General features: G+C 33.7%; 2 protein-coding genes across 3 annotated transcripts in view; one reads left to right on the forward strand and one right to left on the reverse strand.

The window, feature by feature from the left end:
• Nucleotides 1–2,345: 2,345 nt before the first annotated feature.
• On the reverse strand, nucleotides 2,346–9,006 carry LOC134720574 (uncharacterized). The gene is made up of 7 exons (XM_063582901.1): nucleotides 8,837–9,006; nucleotides 6,921–6,989; nucleotides 6,482–6,550; nucleotides 5,980–6,074; nucleotides 4,975–5,074; nucleotides 3,727–3,864; nucleotides 2,346–3,380 (listed from the first exon to the last, which is right to left on the reverse strand). Exons 1-7 carry the CDS (start codon nucleotides 8,894–8,896, stop codon nucleotides 3,135–3,137), a joined length of 777 nt encoding a protein of 258 aa, XP_063438971.1. The 5' UTR covers nucleotides 8,897–9,006; the 3' UTR covers nucleotides 2,346–3,134.
• Nucleotides 9,007–9,017: 11 nt separating this feature from the next.
• LOC134720573 (uncharacterized) overlaps nucleotides 9,018–19,686 on the forward strand; it is a 41,883-nt gene continuing 31,214 nt past the window's right edge. For both annotated transcript variants that reach the window (XM_063582898.1, XM_063582900.1), the window contains exons 1-5: nucleotides 9,018–9,150; nucleotides 10,301–10,365; nucleotides 15,536–15,766; nucleotides 16,300–16,455; nucleotides 17,213–17,386. In XM_063582898.1, coding sequence (XP_063438968.1) covers nucleotides 9,140–9,150; nucleotides 10,301–10,365; nucleotides 15,536–15,766; nucleotides 16,300–16,455; nucleotides 17,213–17,386 — 637 coding nt within the window. In that variant the 5' untranslated portion in view covers nucleotides 9,018–9,139. The remainder of the gene's footprint in view (nucleotides 9,151–10,300; nucleotides 10,366–15,535; nucleotides 15,767–16,299; nucleotides 16,456–17,212; nucleotides 17,387–19,686) is intronic.

The following is a 19,686-nucleotide window of genomic DNA, read 5'->3' on the forward strand; positions in this document are numbered from 1 at the left end:
TTTGAGCAGAATTCTTATATGCCATTCCTTTAACAGATTTAATCTAGAAATTTTAAAATGTAATGATCTTGAATGACAGGCTTCTGTTGTGAAATATTGTTGAATGTTTGAAAACCTGTAAGAATATATAAGGATAGAACTTTAAAAGTTTAATGGGTTCACCCTTGTGACCTTTGTTTTTAACAAAAACAAGTAAAAATGTCCTCAAAACTTAGGAATCAAATGGTTGGTCAAAATGTGTAATTGTGATACAAAGGTCATTTTACATTTGTAATATAAAAAAGAAGATGTGGTATAATTGCCAATGAGACAACTATCCACAAGAGACCAAAATGACACAGGCATTAACAACTATAGGTCACCGTACATTGGTTTCAGAGAAGTTACATTCATATGACGGTCACAGCATAGTAAGGGTTAAGAAAAACAGACTGAACTATAACCACTGAACCATGAAAATGAGATAAAGTTTGGACGAAACCTGCCAGTTGGACATGTACACCTTACAATCCAATCATGCATCAAATATATAGACAATAACTGTTTAGTGTCTTTAAATATCAGCTGTATTTGTACAAGGCTAGGAAACAAGGTGTATGCGAGCTTTTAGCGAGCTACTACACCAGTTTCGAGCCGAGTACAAATACAGCTGATATTTAAAGACACTAAACAGTTATTGTCTTTATCCTGCAATTGATCCTGAATATTGCTTGTGTTTTGAAAGACACACAAACTAACATATTTAGCATTTATTTCCTATTTGTAATCCCTTGAGGCCCGTGTAGTAATATCAAAATCACACACTACGCTGAAGACGGGTTCCCAAAAAAAAGAATCTTGAATGGTCAACAATAATACATCGCTCAAGGTGAATAATTGTCTATTTTAACATAACAACTTATTTCAACAATAAAAACAAATAACTAAACATTGTCAAACTTGAAACAGAAGTGTATCAGTTGTCCTACGCTTCAGACTTGACATTCACTAAAAATGCATGCTGAAATTGACAAAGTTGATTTTGTAACACAATCATACACATTCACGTTTTGAAATCTACAATTGTCATCGTCATTGGAATGCAGCTGGAATACACATTCTGAGGTCACACAGGTTCAAACAATACTCAGTCCGGCAATGGGTGGAGCTTTAAAGTGATATCTGTATAGTATAGAGATACAGCATAGCAATATCTGTAGGGCTGTATCTGTATAGTAGGACACCCAATTGCAGGATAAAATATACCAATTGCGTATACATTGTAGTATCTGAGATATGGACTTGAATTAGTTCGTTCTTGTGTTGTACTGTTATACCACTGTCCCAGGTTAGGGGAAGGTTGGGATCCCGCTAACATATTTAACCCCACCACATTATTTATGTATGTGCCTGTCCAAAGTCAGGAGCCTGTAATTCAGTGGTTGTCTTTTGTTTATGAGTTACATATTTGTTTTTTTCGTTAATTTTTTTTTAGCATAAATAAGGCCATTAGTTTTCTCGTTTGAATTGTTTAACATTGTCTTATCGGGGCCTTTTATAGCTGACTATGTGGTATGGGCTTTGCTCATTGTTGAAGGCCGTATGGTGACCTATAGTTGTTAATGTTTGTGTCATTTTGGTATTTTGTGGATAGTTGTCTCATTGGCAACCATACCACATCTTCTTTTTTATATTGACCACAAAAACTTAACCTTGTTCACTGATCCATGAAATGAGGTTGAGGTCAAGTGAAAACTGTCTGACGGGCATGAAGACCTTGCAAGGTATGCACACACCAAATATAGTTATCCTATTATTAGAGAGAAATTAACATTACAAAAAAATCTTTTCTCTCAAGTAGTCGCTGATCCAGGAAAATGGGGTCAAGGACATTGGCCATGTAACAAATCGAAACTTCTTAACATAAGGCATATATATACAAAGTATGAAGCATCCAAGTCTTTCACCTTCTAAAATATAAAGCTTTTTAAAAGAAGTTAGCTAACACTGCTGCTGCCAGATCACTATCCATATGTCAAGCTTTCTGCAACTCGACAAAAAAACTGCACAATATAATCAACTGCACATGGTTACAAACAATCCTATCAAATATGAAAGCTTTCTGTCAGTCTTGGAGGAGCTGTGATCACAAGGTTGAATTTTCACAATACTTTTAAACAATTTTTCCAGAAAAAAGGAGGAAGAATTGGGAACCTCCAGAAAACTTGAGACTTTGTAGCTACCTCTATCAGTTGCACTAACCATTCCACTCTCCTTCTAGTGGATTAATATAGATGATTTGATTTTGCACTGTGTATACAGATACTAGCTTTCAGGCTAGGCTTCAAAAATAATAACAACCTACATAAGAATTGAAATGATTTATTAAGTGTTCTGTATTCAAGCTCCACACAATGTTATTAAGAAGTGACAAATCTATAACAGCAATCAGATTTACAGGTCAATACTGGGGCGGTGGAGAGATTTACACATATAATGTATAAAGTCGTTTTATAATTCTATAAAAACTCAACAAGCTCAAAAATAGAAATTAATAGAAATACAAAAACAAATTAAAAGCTATAACAATTATGCACCTAGAAATATCAGCATGCATGTACAAAGCATAAAGAGACAAACAAATATAATGTACAAATATATAAATATATAGTATCACAGACAAAAAACTATAGTAAAGATAAAACCCTGTAGAAAAATAAAAATAAAAATCTTTAAAAAAAAGTCTGAGATTTTAACATTCTGCCATTTACAAGTATCATCTTCTGTGAAAATTAACAAGAAAAAACAATGTATTTAGAGAATGATTCAGGAAGACTTATAAAAACAACATTTTAAACAAAACCCAAATCTCTATTATTCAATATGAAATTAACCAAGAGTGCAAAGTTTTCAATAGTTTTAGAAGATGATTTTTAAAATTAATCTATAACAATGTAACACAATATTAAAAACATAACAGAAAATATCATGTAAAATAATAAACATCTGGAATGGTATAAGTTTGTAATCATAAATTTTTGCTTAAATTTTATCACAAAATGCTTTCTGTATTACAAACTTTGTTATTGGCAGATATATGCTTTACAAACAAATGGCTTTTATAATGATTGTTCACAGTTTCACGTAGATCTAATCTATGCCCTTTCTAGCCCTGGGAATCCTGTAGAGAATGGATTCCCTGTATGGAACCCCAGAGGAGGGGCACCTGCAGGGTATGTTTCGTGTTGCATGACAGGCTGTGTGAGTGGGACATTGCCTGGATAACCACGATCGGCAGCATAGCTCTTGTCTAGAGGGTAAGCATAGGATGGATGGCCAGTGTAAACTGATGGCACGACTCCTGGTTGGGCCTCTGGGGGAATCTCAATTTTACCTCGACCCTGAAATACATATTATACAAATAAATTAACAAAACTTAATATATCTAAAGAGAAAAAAAATTCTCATGTCATGTGCTATATGTTAATTTAACAAAGGTGGGCATTATATGTGTCAACATATTTATATTCTATTTCTGCTGGATAAATCAGGACTTTTTGTGTTTGATGTGGACCTATAATAAAGACTATTTTACATGTACAAACACATAGTACTCACTTTTTTAATACATTTATAATAGGATTTTTAGCAAGAAATTCTGACAAAAACTTCTATTTTGATCATTTGATTTCCAGCATTGTTCAAAATATGACTGACATTGAAAGTTCTATTGAAGGTCAAACTTACTGGAATCATCTGTTCCTGTTGGTATAAAGGTCCATATAAATGTGTACACATTGGTCTGGCTTGTGTATATAATCCTCCTAAAGCAGCATAACCCTGGTGTCCTCCAGCTGGTGTCTTCTCACTTACGTAAGAGCCAACCTGTGAAACATCAAACAGAAGAATGTATAGGAAATTTAAACAGAAAATCAGAGTACTATTCAGTGATCTGCCATTTTATAAGAGTGCCACACACTACACAAGCACCAATGGTTTTTTTCTGTTTGTCATGTGTTCTTTAGAGTTGTTCCATCTTATGATAAATCATTTTTTTAATCACTGGTAAGTTGAACTGAAATTTAGCAGTAAAATTTGACTATGCATCATTTCTGACAATAAGGCCACCATTAAGTTATTGGTCTGATGTTGCCTAGTTAAAGAGACTGTATCCAGTAAATGAACAGTACTTCAATTACTCCATCTGCTAATACAGAATAATGCTTTGTGCTCTGTAAATGGTAGGGCCATTTTTTCCTGAATTTATTTACCAAAATATTCATATACAAGAAGGACATTGTGAACAAAAAAACAAATTCTGTAGGATGTAAAATTTGTCTTTTGGATATGAATAAATTTATTTTGCTGAGCAATTTCCTTTGATGCAAATTTGCCCAAAACATGCAAAATCAGCAAAAGCTACATTTAGTGCTTCATGTTTTTTTCTTCAAAATATGGAGAATTATGTTTTACTGTATATTAAGTATATAAATATACTCCTCTTGTACACCTTTGTGTCTGATGTTCAATAATAAAGTAGTGTCTATTGTTTATTTAAGGTGGTACCTAACACTACAGGGAGATAACTCTTTGAAATCAGCTAAACATTTTAATTACATTGTGTTGTTAATGGAATATTAAGCTTCTCAATGATCAAAATCAGTGTTTGTCAAACTGCTATATAACCAGTGTAATTTTTCTGATAAAATGGTTGGTTCAAAATTTTTGAATTTTTTATATTTTTGTCCAAGGGTCAAAGTTCATACTTTATCAAAATTTTATGAAAATTAAAGGAGCCAAATTAATTTTGGTTAAAGTGCTAGGTACCACCTTAATTCAATTTCCAAAAAGACATCTTTAATAATTGACTCTGTGAGTTACGCAAATACAGAGAAATTTAGCCATACTCCTTTTATATCAAAATCTAAAGTAACTTTAAACTTTGGTGTGATCTACGACTCATATTAAATAAGGATACATAAAAGTAAGTCTTACTGTTTTCAGAATTTGTATTGCCATAATCTTGCCATCTTCAAAGGGGAATGAACTCAGAATATACTCCTCTCCTAGCTTGGTTTGGTAATCTGTTAACACTCTGTGAAAAAATGTAATAAAAAACTGTGTCAATAGTCAATTAGGCCAGACATTTCAGCGTGTGCACACTTGTATAAGGTGTTTCCCAACACTTTCACTAAAATGAATTTGGCTGGTTTAATTTTCATAAAATTTTGTAAAAAAGTATTTACTTTGACCCTTCGAAAAAAATACAAAAAAGGCGAGACATTTCAGCGTGTTCACTCTTTTTGAAACATTCAATTGACCTTTTTTATAATCTTCTTCCTAATATGGGAGTAGACTCCTAGATATTACCGACTTTTGACTTTTTTAAACAAAAAAAAGAGCTGTTCCTTTGCTCTTTGTGAGTTATTTTTTTGCTGTGCATATCAATTGTTTTTCTTACATTCAAATCTTCTAAAATAATCAACAATCCATAAAGCTGGTACAATTTTAAAAGTGGTATTTTATGTGATTTAATAATGTTCTTTTTTTAGAAAAAACTCTTTCATTTGCAAAGATTTGTCAATTCTAAAGTTTAGATGGAATCTAAATAAATTTAAGTTAAAGATGTCTTTTATTAAGATACAAATATCTGAGGTTTATGTTTTCAGTGAAATGTTTCACACCAAACTAAAATGGTGACTAGCTAGGGGAGACAATTGAAAATTCTTCTACTCTAAACTGGCCTGATTGGCTAATTATCAGTAATGAAGGAAACAACTATTGAAATGAAAGGCTTCTTTAAACAGAAACCTATTTCATTGTGTAATTTAAAATTTGAAGCAATTTGTTTAGAAACAATTAATTATAATATACATGTAGATGACACATGAAGAATCTTGTTCTGTCATAATTTAAAATGGTTATTTTTCTTTGTATATCTTTTGGACAATTACTCCAAATAACTTTATTCCCCTATAAATGCAATATAAAAATATTTACCTTTTCACACAGTCTAATGCTATTAATTTATCATTCTGTACGGTTATGACATTAAGAACTTCCCTTGCTTCTTGACATGACATTCGACAAAGTCGCTGTAAAGTAAAGCAATCAGATACAACATTAATAAACAAAATGCCTGGTCAGTCAAGTGTATTGAGGTTTAAGATGACACAATAACTTGATAATTTCCATAGGCAGATCCAGGGGAGGTCAGAGTACTGGACCCCCTTTTGTTGGAAAAATTTGGTTAATTAAATAGGGAATCACTGAAGCATGACTGGAGCCGTTCTTAAAAAAGTTCTGGATCAGCCACTGATTTCTGTATAAAGCTTTGTTATGTCGTTCTTTTCAAATTCTATCTATGTAGAAGAATTGCATTTCTAAAAACTCTACAGTTCAATACAGTTGATGCTTTCTAATTTTCAAACTAATGATATATATATAAAGGGACTAAATGTGTTTGAAAATGAGTTTTGTTGCATTTCTACTTCATACTCACTGGTTCTAATATCTGTATTGCTCTAACTTTGTCAGAAGGTGCTTTGAATGCTAATAAAATCTGTGATGCCTGAAAATATATATGGATCATTATAAATATGGCAAATACATGTAAGGTATCTACATCACTTCAAGGTATAACATATAATACAGTTACTGATGTACAAGATGTGTATTTAGTATTTTTGAAATCTGTTTTGAATTTTTTATATTTTGGAACATTTTTAGATTAAAAAATCAAAATCAAATATGCTTTAAGAAAAAATATATATTTGATATTATCTTGATCCTTATATTTTTTTTTACCTCACGAAGCACTTTTTGTTTTATTTTTTTCAGGAAAATTATCCAGTACCTGTGGGCTGTCTATATATAAACAAGAGAGGTGGAAGATATTAAACGTGTTTTTTTTTATAATTCCTGATATTATTCTAACTCACCTGATTTGCTGTGAAATGTCCTCTAGAACTGTACAATATCTCAACCTTCTTCTCTGTGTATGATGTTTGCTAACAAATATAAAATTTAGTAAATTAGTCAAATATTCAAAATCAAGATCAGTATATATACACAGGATATGAGACTACAAATGTACAACATGTACAAGGAATTATAGAACTAACAGAATTATGAAAAAAAAAATTCAAAGCTGATCCTTTTTGTGCTGACTTTGGACATTTTCTCATTATTTCTTCTGTATGGACTCATATATATACCTTATGCACTGCATAACCAAAACTGTTCATTTTCCGTAAAGGAAGTTATTTATTTTTGCATACTTTTCATCTTTTTGGGTTTATAATGTCCATCCTGCTTCAGATTGGGGATTGATTCATCTAGATCATCAACTTTACGTTCAAATTTGAATATTGTTAGCAAGTAATTACATACATGTCGAATATATTGTATACATTTGAACATTTACATGTTACAGCATACAATACAGTAGCAAGGACAAATATCTATGCATCCAAATGTAGCATAGTGTTTTCGCAAACATTGCTAATGAAAATCTTACAAAATTCATGGAAAATTCACTAACATTATCAAATCTTAAAGGTGAATATGAAAGTATTTGCAATCGAAAAAAATAACTTGTAGTATATATATATATATTTATGAAACATTAAATTACAGGTAAAAAGACTTTTTTGTATATAACAGTAATTTGTATTGTGTTTTGATGTAACGTGGTAAAAGCTGCATGACATTAAAAGTACATTACTTTTTTTGGGTAAAGGGCATACATGTACATGTATGTCTTTTGTTTTAGTTAAGCCAATGCAATTAAACTGATATTTTATAGTGTGTCTTTTTATGTTGTGGTTTAAGATTTTAAACATGTCATTTTTGGAAACCTTTATAGCTTGCTGTTCGGTGTGAGACAAGACTGTTGTCTGTTGAAGACTATACTTTGACCTGGTTTAATGGTTATACTTTTACAAATTGTTAGAGAGTTGTCTCATTGGCACTCATACCACATCTTATTATAAGTTATATATTACTCAAAAGTGGTCTATTGAATAAACTAATTTCATATTTGGATTTTTGACTCCAGAGTATTTATTTTTCAACAGGTTACCATTTCTCTGGTTGGACATCCTGATACTCTGTCAACCAAAATGTAAAGAAGCAAAGTCCATCATTAAATTGGTACATTTTTGGAGGAAATAAACTGGTTTTTTTTGCAGAAAATAGTAAACTTTCCCTCTATAAAAGCGCACATACATTGTATTTTATGTTTGATTTTACACAGATTAGGTAACCAGTGTCATAGAATTACATATATCTACAAATGTAATTTGGAGTTTAAAGTCTATTGACTGATGTAGACATTTAAATGTTTAAAAAAATCTATCATTGAATGTACTTTAAATTTTAAGCCGAAAATCAGCCCTACCTCAACTACTAGGCCATTTTTTCTTTACAAGAAAGTGCACTCAAACTAACCAGGAAAGGGCCTATTCGACAGTTGTCCATTCTATCATATATACACATACGTTAACACCTTGTGCTGTCGCTATTTGTCCATTAAAACTTGATATCACACAGGTTCCTATGATTTTAGACATCATAATACTAAATATCTGAAGCAATAATGTAAAATTGGTGTGTTGTTTACGGTCAAAAGTTCAAGCAGCGCAGATTCTGCACTGCAGTCAATCGCTGCAGTTTTCCAAACAACAATATGGTGAATTTTTGTGGTGAATAAAAAAGTGGGAGGTTCGTGCCTCATTGAAGTTGAGTTACAAAAATATGCATGATCACTAAAAAATTAGATTTGTGAGAAAATATGAGTAAAAAAAATCTTCTTTTCAGATAAAAATCCGAACTGAATTGCATTGTTTGAGTATACCTGGTTAATGCGATCTAGTAGAGTCTGAAATGACCTGCTGTCCATGGCAACTTTCGCCATTCTAGATTTGTCTAACTCAGAGAGTTTCTACAAGGGATTTTAGAGACCACTGCTGAGGTGAAAATTAGCCTGGCAACGGGGACGCCGGAAGTTTATAACGCGCATATCTGCACAGGGGAAATAACTCTTTGTTTTTGTTATGGGCTTCCTGTAAATTAAGAGATATTTTGAAATACATCTTTACATATGACACACAAGACGTAGTTATGTTACAATACATAGAATATCAAATAAGTTGATTCCATGATAATAATGTAAGACTCAATCGTGGTTATTCTTATTCAAAATCTGTGTTTTTAATGACAAATGCATGTCCTAAATGACTAAAAAAAAGTCTGTCAGAAACTATTTATAAATAAAACTGTAAAAGGGTAATATCTGCATTTATGTATATGGTACCCCAAAAAGGTTACATAGATAAAAATTAAATAATATGACATTTCACAATAGATGTCTTACAAGTTCATGTACTTTTTTTGTAAATCTCTGTCTGTGACCATGTTTATACAGGGGTCTCGTTGGGGGTTCCGATCCTGGATCCCGCTTACTGTTTTATTGGATTCCCGTATCCCGCTTACACTATGTACGTAAGCAATTCTCATTTTTTTGTCATTTCCCGGGTCCTGCAAGACCTCATTTCCCGTTTTCACAACACAATAATTTGACTTTCACATGTCATGCCTTAAAAAAAAATCGGCAATCCTGCGTCATGCTTAGACCCCAATGAGACCCACTATACACTTTATCGCCATTTGATGGTCATTCACTCAGTGACCATGTTAACTGATTTAGGGATTATTTATCGATTCTAATGCACTTTATCACTATTTGATGGTCATTACTGGACATCCTGTAAACTCTTGCCGTCATAATTCAAAATATCTGACGTCCCACGGCCCCAGCTTGTCTGGCAAAACAGCCGTCGGACGTAAGAGTAATCTCGGACTAACGCTACAATTGAGATGTGATTGTTGTATGATGTCAATAGTTCAATATGTTCAAGCGACACAGATGTTCTCGGGTCAACCAGTGCTGATTTCCAAATAATATGAATAACTCTAAGGTTTTATTATGTTTATTATTTTGTAATAACAAATTTTTCTATATTACATCCTCTAAGATGATTGACATTTGGAAAACCAAAATGTAACACATTCATAAAAAACAACTCCAGATAGGTAAATCCTGCGATTTTTAATATAATTTAGTTAGTAGCTTCCTTTTTTGTACAGTTTTCATGTACAATGTATAAGTTTGTCCTATTAACATGACTTGTATAATCTTCTCTGATTTAAAAACTGGTCCTACATGTATATAGAATTGATAATAAATGTCCACTGAATTGTTTAACTTTGGAGGTCAAACATTGTTTTTGAAGGTTCATATTTTTTCTTTATTTTTCAGAATGAGGATGCTTCAACTTCAGATACTTTTTATACTTTTTGTGAATTTTACAAGTGTTATATGTGGTAAGTATATATAGTCTTTAAAGATATTGGACACTCTACATGCTCTAGGTGATTCAGTAAAATCTCTCTTGCTGTTGAATATTGAATCTATAAATGCTGGTGATTGTTGATGGTTAGGCATTTATTATTAGGCAATGTATTACTCAGTATAATTAATGATAGGTTTTACATTACAGAGATGTAAATCAGAGTGTTATAACCTCAAATTACAAGCAATCACATCAATTCACTTTGAATCACTGATCACTTGACATCAGCTTGTTCTATATTGAGTCACCATTCACCAGCAATCACATTGATTCACATTGAATCACTCATCACCTGCAATCACCCTGTCCCACATTAAATCACTCATCACCAGCAATCACCCTAATCCACATTGAATCAGTCATCACCAGCAATCACCCTAATCCACATTGAATCAGTCATCACCAGCAATCACCATGTTCCATATTGGATCCTACATCACAACCAATCACCATGTTCCATATTGGATCCTACATCACAACCAATCACCATGTTCCATATTGGATCCTACATCACAACCAATCACCATGTTCCATATTGGATCCTACATCACAACCAATCACCATGTTCCATATTGAATCCTACATCACAACCAATCATCATGTTCCATATTGGATCCTACATCACAACCAATCACCATGTTCCATATTGAATCCTACATCACAACCAATCATCATGTTCCATATTGGATCCTACATCACAACCAATCACCATGTTTCACAGTGAATCATTCACCACCAACATGCAGCAATCAACCAGTTCAACATTGTATCAATCACCCTGTTTTCTGTTTTACATTAAATCACTCCTCACCAGAACATCACATTCTTTCACATTGAATCACTCATTACCAGCTATCATGGTGATTCACATTGAATCAATCATCACCAGCAATCACCCTGTTTCACATTGAATCACTCATCACAATCAATCACATTGATTCAAATTGAATCAATCATCACCAGCAATCCCCCTGTTTCACATTGAATCACACATCACCAGCAATCAACCTGTTTCACATTGAATCAGTCATCACCAGCAATCACCCTGTTTCACATTGAATCAGTCATCACCAGCAATCACCCTGTTTCACATTGAATCATTCATTACCAGCAATCCCCCTGTTTCACATTGAATCAGTCATCACCAGCAATCCCCCTGTTTCACATTGAATCAGTCATCACCAGCAATCACCCTGTTTCACATTGAATCACTCATCACCAACAATCACCCTGTTTTACATTGAATCAATCATCACCAGCAATCCCCCTGTTTTACATTGAATCACTCATCACCAGCAATCACCCTGTTTTACATTGAATCACTCATCACCAGCAATCCCCCTGTTTTACATTGAATCACTCATCACCAGCAATCCCCCTGTTTCACATTGAATCAGTCATCACCAGCAATCACCCTGTTTCACATTGAATCAGTCATCACCAGCAATCACCCTGTTTCACATTGAATCACTCATCACCAACAATCACCCTGTTTTACATTGAATCAATCATCACCAGCAATCCCCCTGTTTTACATTGAATCACTCATCACCAGCAATCACCCTGTTTTACATTGAATCACTCATCACCAGCAATCCCCCTGTTTTACATTGAATCACTCATCACCAGCAATCCCCCTGTTTCACATTGAATCAGTCATCACCAGCAATCACCCTGTTTCACATTGAATCAGTCATCACCAGCAATCACCCTGTTTCACATTGAATCATTCATCACTAGTAATCCCCCTGTTTTACATTGAATCATTCATCACCAGCAATCACCTGTTTCACATTGAATCAGTCATTACCAGCAATCACCCTGTTTCACATTGAATCACTCATCACCAGCAATCACCCTGTTCCACATTGAATCAGTCATCACCAGCAATCACCCTGTTCCACATTGAATCAGTCATCACCAGCAATCCCCATGTTTTACATTGAGTCAATCATCACCAGCAATCACCCTGTTCCACATTGAATCACTCATCACCAGCAATCACCCTGTTTTACATTGGATCACTCATCACCAGCAATCACCCTGTTTTACATTGAATCACTCATCAACAGCAATCACCCAGTTTTATATTGAATTACTCATCACCAACAATCACCCTGTTCCACATTGAATCACTCATCATCAGCAATCACCCTGTTTTACATTGAATCAATCATCACCAGCAATCCCCCTGTTTTACATTGAATCAATCATCAACAGCAATCACCCTGTTTCACATTGAATCAATCATCACCAGCAATCCCCCTGTTTTACATTGAATCACTTATCACCAGCAATCACCATGTTTTACATTGAATCACTTATCACCAGCAATCACCCTGTTTTACATTGAATCAATCATCACCAGCAATCACCCTGTTTTACATTGAATCAATCATCACCAGCAATCACCCTGTTTTACATTGAATCAATCATCACCAGCAATCTCCCTGTTTTACATTAAATCAATCATTACCAGCAATCATCCTGTTTTACATTGAATCAATCATCACCAGCAATCACCCTGTTTTACATTGAATCACTCATCACCAGCAATCACCCTGTTTTACATTGAATCACTCATCACCAGCAATAGCCCTGTTTTACATTAAATCAATCATCACCAGCAGTCACCCTGTTCCATATTGAATCATTCATCACCAGCAATCACCCTGTTTTATATTAAATCAATCATAACTATAACAAAATAGATGCACTATAGTAGTTGACTTCATGACTATTCTGTTGACTTCATTTACTTCATGACTATTCTGTTGACTTCATGACTATTCTGTTGACTTCATTTACTTCATGACTATTCTGTTGACTTCATGACTATTTTGTTGACTTCATGACTATTCTGTTGACTTCATTTACTTCATGACTATTCTGTTGACTTCATTTACTTCATGACTATTCTGTTGACTTCATGACTATTCTGTTGACTTCATGACTATTCTGTTGACTTCATTTACTTCATGACTATTCTGTTGACTTCATTTACTTCATGACTATTCTGTTGACTTGGTGACTATTCTGTTGACTTCGTGACTATTCTGTTGACTTCATGACTATTCTGTTGACTTCGTGACTATTTTGTTGACTTCGTGACTATTCTGTTGACTTCGTGACTATTCTGTTGACTTCATGACTATTCTGTTGACTTCGTGACTATTCTGTTGACTTCGTGACTATTCTGTTGACTTCAGGACTATTCTGTTTACTTCATGACTATTCTGTTGACTTCGTGACTATTCTGTTGACTTTGTGACTATTCTGTTGACTTCATGACTTTTCTGTTGACTTCGTGACTATTCTGTTGACTTCATGACTATTCTGTTGACTTCATGACTATTCTGACTATTCTGTTGACTTCGTGACTATTCTGTTGACTTCATGACTATTCTGTTGACTTCGTGACTATTCTGTTGACTTCGTGACTATTCTGTTGACTTCGTGACTATTCTGTTGACTTCATGACTATTCTGTTGACTTCGTGACTATTCTGTTGACTTCGTGACTTCATGACTATTCTGTTGACTTCATTTACTTCATGACTATTCTGTTGACTTCATTTACTTCATGACTATTCTGTTGACTTCATTTACTTCATGACTATTCTGTTGACTTCATGACTATTCTGTTGACTATTCTGACTATTCTGTTGACTTCATTTACTTTATGACTATTCTGTTGACTTCATGACTATTCTGTTGACTTCGTGACTATTCTGTTGACTTCATGACTATTCTGTTGACTTCATGACTATTCTGTTGACTTCGTGACTATTCTGTTGACTTCATGACTATTCTGTTGACTTCGTGACTATTCTGTTGACTTTGTGACTATTCTGTTGACTTCATGACTATTCTGTTTACTTCATGACTATTCTGTTGACTTCGTGACTATTCTGTTGACTTCATGACTATTCTGTTGACTTCATGACTATTCTGTTGACTTCATGACTATTCTGACTATTCTGTTGACTTCATGACCATTCTGTTGACTTTATGATTATTCTGTTGACTTCATGACTATTCTGTTGACTTCGTGACTATTCTGTTGACTTCATGACTATTCTGTTGACTTCATGACTATTCTGTTGACTTCATGACTATTCTGTTAACTTCATGACTATTCTGTTGACTTCATGACTATTCTGTTAACTTCATGACTATTCTGTTGACTTCATGACTATTCTGACTATTCTGTTGACTTCATGACTATTCTGTTGACTTCATGACTATTCTGTTTACTTCATGACTATTCTGTTGACTTCATGACTTTTTTGTTTACTTCATGACTATTCTGTTGACTTCATGACTATTATGTTGCCTTCATGACTATTCTGTTGACTTCATGACTATTCTGTTGACTTCATGACTATTCTGACTATTCTGTTGACTTCATGACTATTCTGTTGACTTCATGACTATTCTGTTGACTTCGTGACTATTCTGTTGACTTCATGACTATTCTGTTGACTTCATGACTATTCTGTTGACTTCATGACTATTCTGTTGACTTTGTGACTATTCTGTTGACTTCATGACTTCATGACTTTTCTGTTGATTTCATGACTATTCTGACTATTCTGTTGACTTCATGACTATTCTGTTGACTTCATGACTATTCTGTTGACTTCATGACTATTCTGTTGACTTCATGACTATTCTGTTGACTTCATGACTATTCTGACTATTCTGTTTACTTCATGACTATTCTGTTTACTTCATGACTATTCTGTTGACTTCATGACTATTCTGACTATTCTGTTTACTTCATGACTATTCTGTTTACCTCATGACTATTCTGTTGACTTCATGACTATTCTGACTACTCTGTTTACTTCGTGAATATTCTGTTTACTTCATGAATATTCTGTTTACTTCATGACTATTCTGTTTAATTGTACAATAAACGTTATTGCTTTTTGTCCACCATCATATTGTACTGAACGGACATCACACAGGTTCCCTTTAAATTTTGCTGTCATAATACAAAATATCTGATGCCACAATGGAAAAGTGATTGTTGTATGACGTCAATAGTTTTAAGCGGAGCACACATTCTTTGTACATGTGTGATAGTGAATGATGCTTTGAACAGTTGAAACGTGATTGATTATACTTTATTTTCAGTGTTTCACTACTGTCAAAATGGTAACACACAGACAATACATAACGAGACTAGTGGTACTATCAGAACAGTCCTTTCTGGTAAAAATTTCTATGACGACAACTTGAACTGTGGTTGGTTGATTGATGGAGGCGTGGGTAAACTGATTCAGCTGTCAATCACACATGTCAATCTACAATTAGCACCATCCTACTCCTCATGTGGGACATATGATCATCTCTCTATAATGGATGGTAAATATAACTTATTTTAATATCTGAAAACTTCTTGTTTTGCCTCAGATATCTATTGTAAATAAAATGGCGTACTGTATAGCAGGATATTTTCGCTTTTGTGAATGGAATAAAAGCATCAAAATATATTCTGCCAAATTAAAAGTGCACATGCAAAAGTATTAAATAACGGCCAAAATATACCTTATTGAAAATCGCGAAATTTTACATCTGCAAAAAATAACCCACTATACAGCATATCCTGTGGCTTGTTATAAGTACTTAATTGAATAATAGACCAAATTTAAAATATGAAAATATTTATTCTATAATTAACCCATCATGAGAAGCTCATTTCATTCTAAAACTGTCTGCCTGATTATGGAAATTTCATAGCTTAACATTTAAATTGGACAGCATACATAAAATTTTGACACAGGCTCCATAATATTTGTTGTTTTGTTAGTATATCTGGATTACACTACATACATGCACTTGTATAATATACAGAATATTTGAAGTATTTATTTACAATAATTTGAAATGATTTTTAGGTGATGCTACAGTAACTGAAGCCATAACATCAATATGTGGACACAGGAATCCATATGAAGTACTCAGCTCAGGACGCTATCTCTATCTCAAATTCTACTCAAATGACAAAAACTTCTATGATCATTCTGGAATCACAGTTAATTTCCAAGTTTTCAGTATGTAAAATGTTGTTTTGAATATTCAGTGTTTGTCTATAAATGTAATGTTTTTTATGTACATACCATATAATGAAATCATTTTTGCATGCCAAACTGTAGCTTGGACATATAAAATTAACCTTGAATTGCGCTATATCTGCCAAGTTGGTTAATTTTTATGCCCCTGATGTCCGTACTTCCCCAATTTTTTTTCTATTCTCTTACTTTAAGTTTGCCTCAACCCAAATGTTATAAAACTTATATACAATGCTTATAACCACAAAACACGGATCAGCTTGAAATTGGGTGGTGTCACTTTTAATGTTCATGAGTTTTGACCCATATGAATTTAAAAATTGCTAAATCTGTTGTTTTCCCTTCTCTAACTTTAATTTGCCTCAACCAAATGTTATGAAATGTATACACAATGCTTATGATCACAAAACAGTCTTAAAGAAGTGAATCCTGCATATGTATGTGGAAGTTTACTCACCCATACGCCATAGTTATACATTCTCCATTTATTTTTTATTATTAGTATATTCCTTTTAAATTATCTCTGATGTAGTATGTAGTATGTATATATGAAATATTTTATGACTACAATCCTTTTTGTATAAGTCAACAATGTTAATTCCTTGATGAATTTTGTATGTAAACATAATCATGGTGAAATTATTTTGGTAAACTCTGTCTTTTATCTTGATGGGATATAAGTGTCCATTATCATATTTTTTATTATTAACCTGAATTCCTCATCTATTTACCCTTGCAGATGAAAATGAGTGTCCCCCTGACTGGACAAACCTGACCACTACTGACCAGTGTTTTAGAATAAGACAATCTCCTGCAGCCGGAGTAGACTGGAACTCTGCCTACGATAACTGTATGTTTAGCCAGGCCAACCTAGCTATCATAAATCATCATCAAGTCTTTGACCAATTAAGAGGTAATGTATTACTGTGGTATAACTCTGCCTATGATAACTGTATGTTTAGCCAGGCCAACCTAGCTATCATAAATCACCATCAAGTCTTTGATCAATTAAGAGGTAATGTATTACTGTGGTATAACTCTGCCTACGATAACTGTATGTTTAGCCAGGCCAACCTAGCTATCATAAATCATCATCAAGTCTTTGATCAATTAAGAGGTAATGTATTACTGTGGTATAACTCTGCCTACGATAACTGTATGTTAAGCCAGGCTAACCTAGCTATCATAAATCACCATCAAGTCTTTGATCAATTAAGAGGTAATGTATTACTGTGGTATAACTCTGCCTATGATAACTGTATGTTTAGCCAGGCCAACCTAGCTATCATAAATCACCATCAAGTCTTTGATCAATTAAGAGGTAATGTATTACTGTGGTATAACTCTGCCTATGATAACTGTATGTTTAGCCAGGCCAACCTAGCTATCATAAATCACCATCAAGTCTTTGATCAATTAAGAGGTAATGTATTACTGTGGTATAACTCTGCCTACGATAACTGTATGTTTAGCCAGGCTAACTTAGCTATCATAAATCACCATCAAGTCTTTGATCAATTAAGACGTAATGTATTACTGTGGTATAACTCTGCCTACGATAACTGTATCTTTAGCCAGGCTAACTTAGCTATCATAAATCATCATCAAGTCTTTGATCAATTAAGAGGTAATGTATTACTGTGGTATAACTCTGCCTATGATAACTGTATGTTTAGCCAGGCCAACCTAGCTATCATAAATCACCATCAAGTCTTTGATCAATTAAGAGGTAATGTATTACTGTGGTATAACTCTGCCTATGATAACTGTATGTTTAGCCAGGCCAACCTAGCTATTATAAATCATCACCAAGTCTTTGATCAATTAAGAGGTAATGTATTACTGTGGTATAACTCTGCCTACGATAACTGTATGTTTAGCCAGGCCAACCTAGCTATCATAAATCAACATCAAGTCTTTGATCAATTAAGAGGTAATGTATTACTGTGGTATAACTCTGCCTATGATAACTGTATGTTTAGCCAGGCCAACCTAGCTATCATAAATCACCATCAAGTCTTTGATCAATTAAGAGGTAATGTATTACTGTGGTATAACTCTGCCTATGATAACTGTATGTTAAGCCAGGCCAACCTAGCTATCATAAATCACCATCAAGTCTTTGATCAATTAAGAGGTAATGTATTACTGTGGTATAACTCTGCCTACGATAACTGTATGTTTAGCCAGGCCAACCTAGCTATCATAAATCACCATCAAGTCTTTGATCAATTAAGAGGTAATGTATTACTGTGGTATAACTCTGCCTATGATAACTGTATGTTAAGCCAGGCCAACCTAGCTATCATAAATCACCATCAAGTCTTTGATCAATTAAGAGGTAATATATTACTGTGGTATAACTCTGCCTATGATAACTGTATGTTAAGCCAGGCCAACCTAGCTATCATAAATCACCATCAAGTCTTTGATCAATTAAGAGGTAATGTATTACTGTGGTATAACTCTGTCTATGATAACTGTATGTTTAGCCAGGCCAACCTAGCTATCATAAATCATCATCAAGTCTTTGATCAATTAAGAGGTAATGTATTACTGTGGTATAACTCTGTCTATGATAACTGTATGTTTAGCCAGGCCAACCTAGCTATTATAAATCAACATCAAGTCTTTGATCAATTAAGAGGTAATGTATTACTGTGGTATAACTCTGCCTATGATAACTGTATGTTTAGCCAGGCTAACCTAGCTATCATAAATCACCATCAAGTCTTTGATCAATTAAGAGGTAATGTATTACTGTGGTATAACTCTGCATACGATAACTGTATGTTTAGCCAGGCCAACCTAGCTATTATAAATCATCACCAAGTCTTTGATCAATTAAGAGGTAATGTATTACTGTGGTATAACTCTGCCTATGATAACTGTATGTTTAGCCAGGCCAACCTAGCTATCATAAATCACCATCAAGTCTTTGATCAATTAAGAGGTAATGTATTACTGTGGTATAACTCTGCCTACGATAACTGTATGTTTAGCCAGGCCAACCTAGCTATCATAAATCAACATCAAGTCTTTGATCAATTAAGAGGTAATGTATTACTGTGGTATAACTCTGCCTACGATAACTGTATGTTTAGCCAGGCCAACCTAGCTATCATAAATCACCATCAAGTCTTTGATCAATTAAGAGGTAATGTATTAATGTGGTATAACTCTGCCTATGATAACTGTATGTTTAGCCAGGCC

The sequence above is a fragment of the Mytilus trossulus genome, chromosome 6 (assembly GCF_036588685.1).
Source record: "Mytilus trossulus isolate FHL-02 chromosome 6, PNRI_Mtr1.1.1.hap1, whole genome shotgun sequence".
Lineage (NCBI taxonomy): Eukaryota > Metazoa > Mollusca > Bivalvia > Mytilida > Mytilidae > Mytilus > Mytilus trossulus.

Bases quoted from the DNA above. Each gene is read 5' to 3' on its own strand.
- LOC134720574 (XM_063582901.1), bottom strand. From the start codon at position 8,896: ATGGCGAAAGTTGCCATGGACAGCAGGTCATTTCAGACTCTACTAGAT. The intron at 6,075-6,481 runs GTGAGTATGAAG...TTTACTTTACAG, and splicing joins CAATACAGATATTAGAACCA to CGACTTTGTCGAATGTCATG. The intron at 5,075-5,979 runs GTAAATATTTTT...ATTTTTTCACAG, and splicing joins GCATTAGACTGTGTGAAAAG to AGTGTTAACAGATTACCAAA.